We start from the raw sequence: 12,769 nt of genomic DNA, 5'->3' as shown, positions 1-12,769 counted from the left end.
GTGCCAGTCTCACTGTCTCCAACACGCCCACCCCCGTGACCCCAGTCACTGAATCAACCCATCTCATTGAGGGTCTTCCTCTCCTGCACTGTCCCTCCGTCCTCCCAAGCATGACGTCCCTTTCCAAGGACTGGTCCCTCCTTGTAACATGTCCAAAGTATGTCAGACTAAGTTTCAGAATCCTTACTTCCAAGGAGCAGCCCGGCTTCACCCTCTCCAGGACAAATCTGTTCATTCTTTTAGCAGTCCATGGTGTATTCAATACTCTTCTCCAACACCACAGTTCAAAGGGATTAATTCTCCTTCTATCATTCCTAGTTATTGTCCAGCTCTCTGATGCATAGCAAGTGATTGCAAAGACCATGACCATATATCAGGTGCACCTTAGTCTCCAGACTGACATCATTGCTCTTCAGTACTTTAGAGAGGTTTCTAACCACAGATTTTCCCATCGCAACACGTCTTAATTTTTTGGCTGCTGGTGCCAAGAATATTGATGGTGGAGCCAAGCAAACTAAAACCAGACAATTTTATCCATCATGATGATGCTGCCAGTTGGCCCAGTGGTGAGAATTGTCTTCTTGATACTGAGCCTCAATCCGTATTGAAGGCTGCAGTCCCTGACCTCCCACAGCTAGCGCTTCAGGTCCTCCTCAGTTTCAGCGAGCAGGATTGTGATCTCAGGCCTTGTTTACCTGTCCCTGCTATTTGTTTTTCTGAACCGGTTTTCAGAATGCCCGCATGTGCTTTTTCATTTCCCTTCAACACAGGATTGTCATGTGCCTTGAGACCTGAAAAAGAAATGCCATATTAAGAAAACAGAAAGCTGTGTCTCAAAGCGAGACCACCCCCAGTTTTGCATATTTCCCTTTAATGGCAACAACAAGACACAGTCCTGCCTGTTTTGATCTTTCTGGGCCCTGGCTTTGCCCGCCCCCGGTGGTGTTTGGATGCAGAGAACAAGGACTCCTCTCTCTTCCTTTGTTGAGATGAAATTGGGCCCAGGCCAAAACGCGTTGGGGTGATTGTGGAATCTGCGGCTCGGGAACATCAAATGATGCTTCAATCAGCTGGAAGCACCACTTGAATTCCTGAGTACAGAAAACGGGTGCAGCTGGCATCAGAACTAGCTTATTTACCCCAAGTCCTTTGGGGGAGGGGATGACGATTCGCCATACTGCAGTAGGAGAATGGAACAGCGCTGGGTGCTTAGTCCTGACCGCACATTAAGACTACCCACAGAGATTTTAAAAGCCCCCAAGTCTGGCCCACACCCCAGAATCTCTGAGGATGGGACCTTGGTGAATTTGAGAACGCCTGCCCCTGAGGTGTGGTTCTAGAACTCATTAAAGCATGGCCTGCTGATGCCATCAGTCGAGGGTAGGGTTTGCAGATTGCATGTTTATCTACAGAGTAGAGAGCTTGGTAGCTTACTAAATGGACAAGAGATTGCCTGCCTGTGGTTATATATCAGTATAAGTTATTGACTGGTGTGCTCAGTCCAACTCTGACAGCCAGGTGTCTCGTCTGGACCACACACTGGTTTTTGGCTCCGAGGCGCCGGAATGGACGGGTGTATTAAGCTAGGCCTCTTGGTTTCAAGAGAGAAACCCAATTTGAAGTTTAAGGGGTTGGATCGGGGTGAGGAGGCACACCTGAACCAGTACAAGCCTCTATGGGTTTCTCAGCCCTACGTCCTATGGGTTGGGTGGGCTGTGTGGTAAGATCTATTCTTGGAGTGGTCCCCTCAGCACCTTCCAGCCTTTGCAGCTTCTGTGGAGAGACCCAAGACCCAGGTCAGACCGGCCCAAGTCGGCTCGTGTGCCCATCTCTGGCCTGCCAGGCCTGTGTCCTGTGCCCCCTGCTAGAATGTTTAAAGGGTCAGGAGCCGGGAACGATGCTGGACAGGAACAACCAACAGTGGTTCTCATCAGTTTGTGAGACGTTCCTTTGATCTGGCCCTGGGTAAGGCACTCAGGAGGCCTCTCTCCAGCCTCCAGGGCCTGGAGCGGAGCCACCACTTCCTCACGGGCTGGTGTCCGACACCGCTGTGCATGTGTTTTCCATTATTTCCTCGGTCAACATGTGCTCACTGATTGCTGCATCCCAGGCTCTGCAGAGATGGGAACTCTCTGTGTTCAGTTTGCAACATATGGAATTATTTCCATACATCCGAGCCTCATTTCTTTTACAGGGCTGAAGGGTGTTTGAGGCCCTGGTCCTTGCTGTTCCTCTTGGCTTGTTGTGCATGTGGTTTTATACTGGGCTCAGATCTGCTTGAATTCTGGAGCAGGATGCAGTCTGTGGGCTGGCAGGTATAGGAGGGTAAGACAAGGGCAGTTTGCAGGAGGCTCTGGGCCTGAGGAGTCAGCCCCTATCTGTGAGAACAGTGGCTGGTTTCCGGTAGAAACCAAAGACTGTTCTCTTGTTTTGTGCTCCCAAAATCTCAGAGCCGCAAGATTGCTTCTTATAAAGCCCATTGGCTGGTAGGGGAAAGAGTGTGTTCCTAAGGGAATACTCGCTGAAACATACCATACTCTTGGAACCATATTAATCCTCTATCTACCGCCTGAGAATTTCCTGAATATACAATAATGTAAGAATTTTATTTTTAATAAAAGGTAGAATACATATTTTACATCGTACTCTAGTCTGTCTATCTATCTATCTATCTATCCATCCCACTCTCTATCCCTCTGGTGACCTAGTCCATATTGAGTTGTGCAACGAATGCCTTTCTGGCAGTTTGAATCCACCAACAGCTCCACAGGAGAATGATGTGCACTTTCCTCCTGTGTGATGTACAGCCTCCCAGAAACTGGCTTGAGGGTCCAGCTATCAGTCGGTTCTGACTCACAATGGCAGTGAATTTGAGTGTCTATATGTACACGTGCTTACATCCATAGATAGAGAGGAATGGAAGGTTATTATAGACTATGTATGTTACCTTTCTAAAAAAAATACACTTTGTAAGTGTTGATCACACTCAAAGGAGGCGGAGCACATGAAGGCTGCGGCATGGGCTTATAATCATTTTCAGCATCGACAGGAGACTGCTACAGTTTGTGCCCAGGCCCATCCATTTAGCATCTATCTTTGCAACTGTTCGTCAAGCGCTTGCTGTGTCTCAGCTTGGAAACTAGACAGTGAGCCAGTAGGGACCTTATTGCTACTTCGCGGAGCAGCTGAGGACTGAACCATGGTCATCTCCACAATGATACGCTCAGCTCCAGGGCCCCGGGAGGACCTGCCCCAGCTTACCTGATTTCTTAAACCGGTTATGTGGCCAGAGCTGAGCTTTCGTAATCACTTCTCTTGTCCCTCTTACCAGAGTGGGGGTGGTGGGGGTGGTGTGCATCTGTCCTGGAGGACAGAATGGCGTGAATGTCATCATAAAGACCTGAGAACAGCCCGGAAGGGGTCAATCACTGGACTCAACCACCCCCTCCTCCACGCAGGCCAGTGTAAGCCTCGCTGCTGTTTGTGACTGTGGAGGAAGGGTGACCTGGCTGAGTGGTTGACCCCTTCAGGCTTGTTTGCCTGCTCTTTATGACGTCCTGTGCCATCCTGTCCCCCAGCACAGATGCACACACCCCCCTCTGGTAAGAGGGCCAAGAACGTGTCTGTGAGCACACTTCTCTTTCCATATAGCCAGCTTAATAAGTGAGCCAGCGAGCGGGGACTGGCTCTCCTGGGGCCTCACAGCTGGCCACATGGTGCGGAGTTAACCGGGGTGAGTGGACACTTAGGGTCTTGCGAGAAGGCAGGACATCTAACTGATTCTGTGTGGGATTGCAGCCTAACTGTTGGCTTTCTTACGGATGTTTTAGGTCAAGTGCAAAGCAGAAAGTGCATCGAAGACGTGATCCACTTTGCTTGGGAAGAGAAGCTCTTTCTTCTGGCGGATGAGGTAAGAGTGGCCCCAGCTTTCTCCTCGAGACGGGTGAGAGGTGAGCTTTCTTCCCCAGTGAGAGGGAGGCTAAGCCCTCTTTTTTGTTCTGTGGCCAAGGGCCAGGTACTTAGTTCTCAGACCCAGGAGGTGATGCTTAAATTAACCCTATTTTGATTTGTACACTTGGCTAGGAATCTTAGAACCTTAGCCCAAGCCATAGTAAACATAAAAAGAAGGAAAGATGGTGAGGGTCACAGGTGGCGAGGGACTCAGCATTTTTTTCTCTTTCCTTTTTCAAATCTTATTTTTGAGATAATCTCTCATCACGTATCTCTGCATAGGCCTCCTATATGCAGCCTGCTCTCATCTGAGCCTAGAAAGAGAACCTCTGTTCCTTGTGGTTCCGGCCGAAGTCCCAGATTGCGTCTCCCAGATGCAGCTTGGGCCACACACCCACTCCTAAACCTGTCACTTTTGCTGATAGGACATAATATGCAAATTGGCCAGATGAGTCATGCTATCAACCCAAAGGTCGTGCCTCTCTGGAGTTCAAATTCAAGTTCACCAGTGGCTCCGCTGCAGAAAGACAAGCAGCCTCCTCCTGTGCAGCTCACACACAGCCTCACAAACCCGCCGCAGGGTCAGCTGTGAGCCGGAACCGACCCCACATCAGCGGGTTTAAGTTCTGTTTTTGGAGAGCATTGGCTGGCAGGGTCGCTGCTCTGTGCTCCCAGACCTCCAGATGGCGAACGAGGGAGAGGTTTTCTCTGAGGGCAAATCCATGTCGGGAGAGAGACAGTCGGGAGGGCTGACACTCATCCCTCAGCGCCTGCGCTTCTGGCTCCTGAGCGCTCCCACTCCCCCATCTCACTCACTTCTCAAAACTGTCTTGAGGGGAGAGATCTTCATACCCACTTTGCCCAGGAGAGAACAGTGCTCAGAGGTTTATGAACCTTACTTCTGGAACCACGGTCTACCAGTTCCTGTCCTCCTCTATAATGAAGCCTCGTCCGATCCCATTTTCTGTTCATCTCCCTTTCGGCGTGCTATCTTTTAGCACAAGTGCGCGCGCACACACACACACACACACACACACACACACATTTGCAGATGGACCACGAACTTTTATTTCTCAAGGCAAATAGGGAAGCAGAGTGAACAGAGGGCTGTACTGGAGCCTGGTGCATCTGCCCTCCCCTCCAGGTGGGGAGGAGGAGGGAGGACTCTGCCTGGCACCCCACCGAGGGCTGCCCTCCAGAAAGAAAGCCTGGTTCCCTGTCCCCCAGAGTCAGGGCAGAGGTCATCTAGCAGGCAGAGGCTCTGTGAGTGTGAGAGGGGGACAGGGGCAAGGAAGACAGGGTGGGTGCTGCTTGCATGTTTAGAATCTGGGGGAAACATCTGCGGAGTGTGGGCAGGAAAGCAGGCATTCCAAGCTGGAGTGTGTTGTAAGGGAAACCCGGAGGGGCTGCAGGAACCGCAGGTCACGGTGCAACAGCTGCTCCTTATGATTAGTGTTATTGATGGATATAAACACTGCACGCGGGAAGAAGATTGGCTTAGATTGCTGAGAGGCCCTGATGATGTTGCAATTGACAGCGGAGGTTGATGAGGGAGAGAATAGTTTAAAATTAATATATTTTAGGGCATTATGATTATCCTAAGAGTCCGGAATGAAGGTTGCAGAGTGGAGTATACTTGGGGGTGGGGTGGGGGTATGCAGGGTTGGTGGGGGATTGTGTACCAATGAAGGAGTTTTTCTTTTGCTTTTCAAGGAGAGGAGCAAACTGGGGGGGGGGTGGGGGTGGGGGGGGGGTGGATGGGGAGAAAAGTGCAACAATGAATGAATGGAATTCCAAAATCTCTGTAGATGTTCATTGAAATTAATAATAATAATAATAATGAAAGTTTAAAAAAAAAGGACATCTGGAAACTGGATGGGAATGAGTGTGGGAGGTATCAAGTGGGCCCCGGGGATTCCTTCAGCACAGCATCCAGCCTTTCCGCCTGCTTTGTTCGGGAAGCTTCCTCCAGGCGTGCTCTGACGTGTTCTGACTTACTCGTGGAGGGGGCTTCAGGGGCTGGGTCTGACTGAGCCCCTGTGTCCTCCTCCCTCCGCTGGGGTGGGAGACTTTGTCTGCGACAGCCTCTCAGGAAGAACTTGGGCTGACCTGGCTGCGTTCCCCTGCAGGTATACCAGGACAACGTGTACTCTCCCGACTGCAGATTCCACTCCTTCAAGAAGGTGCTGTACGAGATGGGGCCAGAGTATTCCAGCAACGTGGAGCTGGCCTCGTTCCACTCGACCTCCAAGGGCTACATGGGCGAGTATGTCGACCACCTGCCTCCCCTCCGTGTGCCTCTCTCTACCTCTCGGGCCAGTCTGGTCCCGCTGCTGCTGTCTCCTCGCTGCCAACTGCTGCTCTGCCTGCCTTACCATTAGCCCTGGTACACAGGAGAGACGAACCCCCTTACCTGTTGCTTGTGCTGATCTAAGAGCAAAAACAGGCTGCATCTCCCCAAGAAAGATGCTCAGATAACCAGGAAGTGCAGACTGCATTTAGAAGCTGCTTTGGTCTCATTCATCTAATACTTAATGAGCATCTACTTATTACTGAGTCCTTATCTTAGCCTTGAGAGTGCAATAATGAACAAAACCATATCATCTCCGCCCTTAAGGAGCTTAAGTTCTGGTGAGGGCAAAGATCGGTCAAACCTTGTGTTAGGTGGCGTAAATCGTTAGGAGGAGGTGGAGGGAGAGTCACAGGCTTACATCGCTCAGCTTTACCTGCAAGACAAGACTGAATAGAGGAGGCGAGGTGGGAAGGTGAGGGAAAGCATTCTAAGCAGAAGTAACTGTGTGGAGAGGCCTGAGCCGTGGAGAAGCAGCAAGGAAGCCTCTGTGAATGTGCAGGAGGGGAAATGTCAGAGGTTAAGACCAAAGGAATAATGCTTTTGTTATGTTATGTACCACTGAGAGGGAACCGACTCATAGCTGAAGCTCCAGTGGGTGGTGGTGGTGGTGGTTGTTAGGTGCCGTCATTTCAAGTACAGCTCATTAGTGACCCTGTGAACAACAGATCTGAACCCTGTTCTCTCCTGCACCATCCTCACACTTCCTGACACACTAGGGCCCACTGCGGCAGTCACCGTGTCAATCCACCTGGTTGAGAGCCTCCCTCACCACCAACTCTCCACCCTCCCTAGCTTCATGTCCCTCTCCAAGGAACAGCCCCTCCTAGCAACATCCTTAAACATGCTCTAATATGCTTTTCTCCAACACCACAGCTCAAAGGCGTCAGTTCTTTTTCTGTCATCCCTGTTCATTGTCCAGCTCCCACATGCATAGCAAGGTATTGGAAAGACCATATTCTGAATCAGACACTCTTAGTCCTCAAACTGTCATTATTACTCCTCAATAATTTGGAGTGGTCCCTCACTGCAGCCTTTCTCAGTGGGTTTTTAGAGGCAATAAATCAAACAGGAGGCAGAAGGTCTGGTGCATTCAAACTGAGAGCCTTTGTGTTGGCAGGGCAACTCCTTCCCTCTAAGCCACCAGAGCTCCCCAAAGACATAATAGAAGACCGTGTCATCTGGGCCATTGAGGTTATTTTTCACTTTTACTCAGAGTGAGGTGGGAGCCAGAGGAGGAGTTTGAGCACAGTAACTTCATCTGCCTGTTTTAGTAGATTATTTCTGGATGTTGTGACTGAGGCAGAGACTCAAGTCCTGGGCTCTGTAATAAGCATTCTTGGCAAGGTGATTCCATCGAAGACCAGGGTGGAGATGATGACAAGTTGTTGGAGCCTGGCTGTGTTTAAAAGTGGAGTTGATAGGAGTTGCTGATGGAATGTCTTTCGGATGTGAGAGACAGAAGAGTTGAGGATACTTTGTTTAGATTCCTGGAAGGATGGAGTTGCCGTCATCTGAGACAGGAAAGGCTGTGGGTCGTAACTGTATCTAACAAACTCAACTTGTTAAGCACCATCACGTCATCTGCGACTCATAGCTGACTTCCAGTGGGTTTTCAGACTGTGAATCACAGAGGATTGCCCATTTTTCTCCCACAGGGCAGCTGGTGGATTTAAACTGGCTACCTTTTGGGTTGGCGGCACAGCTTCTTACCACTAGGTCACCAGAACTCCCTGAAACTGAACTTGACATGTTCTTATATTAAAGAAGCATTTTAAAAAAATTGATACTGGTAAAAAGTCCAGGAGTGTTGAGTTAGTGTCCAGGGCTTAAAGATGTCAGTGTAATCCTGGCTCTGCCTCCGCTGTCTTGTTCTCTCTCACAGTGCCGCTCTCCTTTGGGTCAACATTGCTTTCAGGCAGCAGAATTTATTTCAGGAAGAGTTTTCAGGTGGCTGCCCATTGGTACCAACCTATTGTGTGGCCAGGCCTGATCATGTGCCCATCTTTGCAGTAGGGGCAGGCGTTGGGGTTGGGGATTAGCTGTTGTAACAACAAGTCTCCAAAGCCCAAACAAAGTGGAGACATAGCTCTCTTTGGTATAACCACTGATGGTAGGGGCAGGTCAGGGTGACCTTTCTCCACAAGGTCATTGTAGAACTTGGGCTGGTGGGAGGGCTCTGCCTCTCAAGACGTCATATCCATCTCAAGTTTGCTGTCAGTGTCTCTGTTTCTCAGGAACTGAGATACGGAAATGCTGTGGAGTTTGTATGTATCATTTTCTTTCTGGCCACTGAGTAGGGTTGGTTACAGAAGGTTCCAGCAGGCTGGGTTGCTCTTAGCTGAGCTCACTCTGACACTGGTGGGTTTTCTCTCCCTCTCTTCACCCCCACCCCCCAGGTGTGGCTACAGAGGAGGCTACATGGAGGTGATCAACTTGCACCCTGAGATCAAGGGCCAGCTGGTGAAGCTGCTGTCTGTGCGCCTGTGTCCCCCTGTCTCAGGACAGGCCGCTATGGACATTGTTGTGAACCCCCCAGTTCCAGGAGAGGAGTCCTTCGAGCAGTTCAGCCGGGTCAGTCTGCTATGTCCCCAGGCCTGTCAGTGTTCATTGCAGTGGCCAGGGCCACAAGTGAATTCTGCAAAGGCCATTAGCCAGCCCTCTTCACATGGCCAGGTGCCTGCCTCCCAGGACTCCAGGGACCGCTCTTGAGTCCCTCATGGTCCCTGCGTCCACTAGCAGGCGGGGGAGGTTGGTCCGAGGATGCAGCTGGACTGTGCTCTAACATGGGAGGTCTGTGGCTGGAGAGGGAAGGGCTATTAGCGCTCTGAAAGTGCAGCGAGCATGTATGTGTCCTGTTCCTGGACTAAAGGAAACGGGGACGGGCTTGGTAGGCACAGCCCTGCTTCTGCCAAACTGAGTCCTCACAGATAGATGCAGTTCAATCAGACCTGTCCAATTCATGAGGAAAAAGAAAATTAACCAAAATTGTTACTAGTTGAAGTTTGAAGCTGTCAGTGATTTTGTTTTACTTGGCTCCACAGTCAACACCCATGATAGCTGCAGTTACATGGGGGAAATCCACTATCAGGGACCTCTCCAAAGTGCTAAAGAGCAAGGATGTCAGTTTAAAGACTGAGGTGCACCTGATCCAAGCAGTGATATTTTCTGTTGGTTCCTATGTGCATCTGAGAGTTACACAGTGAATAAGGATGATAGAAGAAAAGTCGATGTCTTTGAATTGGGGTGTTGGAGAAGAGTATCGAATATCCCGTGGACTGCCAAAAGAACAAACAGATCTGCCTTGAAGAAAGTGCGACCACAGTATACCTTACAGGCAGGGGCAGTGAGATTTTGTCTCATGTGCTTCGGGTATATTTTCAGGAGGAAGCAGTCCTTGAGGAAAGACATTAAGCAGAGAAAAATAGAGGATTAGTGAAAGAGAGGAAGACCCTCGACAAGATGGATTGATACAGTGACTGCAGCAATGGGCTTGGGCGTGAAAAAGATGGTGAGGATGATACCGGACAAAATGAGGTTCAGAATGGTGGTTTATAGGATCACTGGGAGTCGACTTGATGGCACCTAACAGTGATGATTTTACATTTGGGTGTGGTTTTTTTTGTTTTTTGGGTTTTTTAAAAATTTTATTTTATTTTATTATTTTGTGTGTGTTTGTGTGTGTACCGTCAAATCAGATCTGACTGGTACAGGAGGAGATTATTCCTCCTTCTCCAGCAAAGCATCTGGTGGATTTGAACTGTGCACCTCTGGGATTACAGTACATTTGGGTTTTTTTTTTAAATTGGAATTTATAGGTCAAATATAACCAGACTGAGAAGCTGTTGCCGGAATACCCTCAGTGGTTTAAAACAAGAAAGCGTGTATCAGGTATTTCTCCATACCTATTCAATCTGCATGCTAAATAGATCATCCAAGAAGCTGGTGAAGATTTGGCATCAAGATCAGAAATCAACAACCTTCATTATGCAGAGGACGCAACCTTGCCTGCTAAAAGGGAGGAGAGCTTAAAGCCCTTATTGCAGAAGGTCAAAGACTACAGCCTTCTATATGGATTCCATCTCACATCAGGAAAACAAAAGTCCTCACTACCAGGCCAATAGGCAACATCATGATAGACAGAGAAAAGATTGAGGTTGTCAGTGATTTCATCTTACTTTGATCCACAATCAACACCCTTGGTACTGTTGTTATGTGCTGTCAAGTCGCCAGCGACTCATAGAAATCCTATATACAACAACTCTGAAGCATGTCGTGTCCTGAGCTGGTCTCACTGACACACCTACCCTCATTGCCCCAGTCACTGTATCAGTCCATCTCATCAAGGGTCTTCCTTGCCTATGCTCTTCCTCCAACCTTCCAAGCATGATGTCCTTCCCCAGGGACCGATCTCTCCTGCCCACGTGCCCAAAGTACTAGTCAGGAAATTAAAAAGACATGTTGCACTGGGAAAGTCTGCTGTCAGGGAGATGAAGGTGCACCTGATCCAAACCATGGTCCCTTCAGTTACTTGCTATGCATCTAAAGTTGGACAGTAACAAATAAGAACCAATGGCTTTGAGTTGTGGTGTTGGAGAAGAGTCATGACTGTCCCATGGACTGCCAAGAGGACAGAACGGTCTGTCCTGGAGAAAGTGCAACCAGGGTGCTTCCTGGAAGCAAGGACACCGAAGCTCTGTGTCCCATACTTTGCACATGTTGTTAGGAAGGGCTGGTCCTTGGAGAAGGACATCATGCTTAGAAAGATGAAGGGTCAGCCTAAGAGAGGAAGACCCTCAACAAGATGGATTGACAATGTCAGAGGGGATGAGATGGCACAGGACAGGGCAGGGCTCGGAGCTGTTGTTCATAAGGTTGTGATAAGTTGTTGTTATTGCGGCAGCGCATAACAACAACGTAATCAAGAAGATAATAAACAGCAGAAGGTAATCCCACCTGTTCCAATCTCCCATTTTCCTGGCAGTACCTGTAGTTGTCCTGGGCTGACCGCTCTAGTTTTGGGCTCGTCCACTCTGAGCTGTCACTGACTGGTGTCTGGGTTGTGTGCCCGACAGCACCTTCTGACTGAGTGAGAAGTTGTTGTTACCTACCGTGGAGTTGGAACTGACTCATAGCTGACCTTCCAAGGTGTTTTCAGAGGCAGTAAATCGCACGGGAGGAGGTTGCCCACCCGTCTCCCGCAGAGCAGCGGGTGGATTCTAACCGCATGCCTTTGGGTTGGCGGGGCAGCTTCTTAGCACTAAGACACCAGAGTTCACCCTACACGCACTGCACAGACGGGTGGACCCTTAAAGAGAAAGGTAGAAACTCAACAAAAGAAGGGGAATAAGCATTTTCTAGAGTGTTCTGTGAAAAGCCATGCACACAGTATAAAACCTAGGACCAGGTCCGTTCACACTGTTTTTTCTCATTTTCAGGAGTGATGTTGGGGCCCTACAGCCTGGAACATCTCATCCATTGAGTACACTGCCCATACCCCACAAACCAGATCAGCCACCAGGCCAATGTCAAGGAAGACATTCCTGCAGGACAGACATTTCTCCACACTTCCCTGGTTCACTGTGGGCCTGTCTCACAAACAGGCCATTCTCCAGCCTGACCAGTCACCCTAGCTGTTGAAGGGACACTTGTTTGTAGCAGGAACAGTTTTTATCACAATATGCTAACTCCCATACTTCCTTATCTCCACAGGAAAAGGAGTCTGTCCTGAGTAATCTGGCCAAAAAGGCAAAGCTGACAGAAGACCTGTTTAACCAAGTTCCAGGAATTCACTGCAACCCCCTGCAGGGAGCCATGTACGCCTTCCCTCGGATCTTCATCCCCGCCAAAGCCGTGGAGGCAGCGCAGGTCTGGGGCTGGCTCCTGGGGCTTGGCATGCGAGGTGGGGTCTTACTGCTTCTTGTTTAGAATGCAGAGGTGCTGGCCGCATGTCTAAACCATGGACTCATCACTCCAGCAAATGGTTCCTGCTTAGAGACCCATGGCTCTTGCAGGAACAACCTTGCAGGGCACCATCATGGTCAGATAAAGGTAAAATGCTCCTGCAAGTGACGCTGGTGGCTCTCTTAGCACAAGTCCCCCAAGGGAGGCACTCGTTATTCTGGGATGTCTTTAACCCTTAAGCGATGCTGGGCTGCACCAGTTCCTCCCCAGCCTCCTGGACCGGGAGCAGTGCTCCCTGGGGGCGTCTTCACGGGCTGATTCGGCTTCAGTATGTCTGTGACGGGCCCGAGTTCCTGCACTGCTGACAAGTTCTCAGGACCCTGCGGACTTGAGGAATAGGGGCCAAAAGTGTCTTCACACCATGCTCAAACCCTCCGAATATTTTTTGTTTTTATTTTATATTGGTTTATTTACAAAGTTGCTATACATTGTGTTTCCCACTATTCTTCATTCACATTGTGTTTCATATAATCATTCCCATTCATTATGGTTGGGGTTTTTTTT

At 49.4% G+C, this 12,769-nt stretch overlaps 1 protein-coding gene across 1 annotated transcript in view; it reads left to right on the top strand.

The window, feature by feature from the left end:
- Positions 1–12,769, top strand: part of GPT2 (glutamic pyruvate transaminase (alanine aminotransferase) 2) — a 49,720-nt gene that overhangs the window by 34,289 nt on the left and 2,662 nt on the right. The window contains exons 6-9 of the mRNA XM_006887818.1: positions 3,831–3,910; positions 6,081–6,217; positions 8,701–8,875; positions 12,014–12,169. Of these exons, the coding sequence (XP_006887880.1) occupies positions 3,831–3,910; positions 6,081–6,217; positions 8,701–8,875; positions 12,014–12,169 (548 nt within the window). The remainder of the gene's footprint in view (positions 1–3,830; positions 3,911–6,080; positions 6,218–8,700; positions 8,876–12,013; positions 12,170–12,769) is intronic.

This window comes from Elephantulus edwardii, unplaced genomic scaffold (assembly GCF_000299155.1).
Source record: "Elephantulus edwardii isolate Elephantulus edwardi_28Jun2011 unplaced genomic scaffold, EleEdw1.0 scaffold00062, whole genome shotgun sequence".
Classification (NCBI taxonomy): domain Eukaryota; kingdom Metazoa; phylum Chordata; class Mammalia; order Macroscelidea; family Macroscelididae; genus Elephantulus; species Elephantulus edwardii.
The sequence above is the reverse complement of the archived record's forward strand: the minus strand, read 5'-3'. Positions and strand labels throughout refer to the sequence as shown.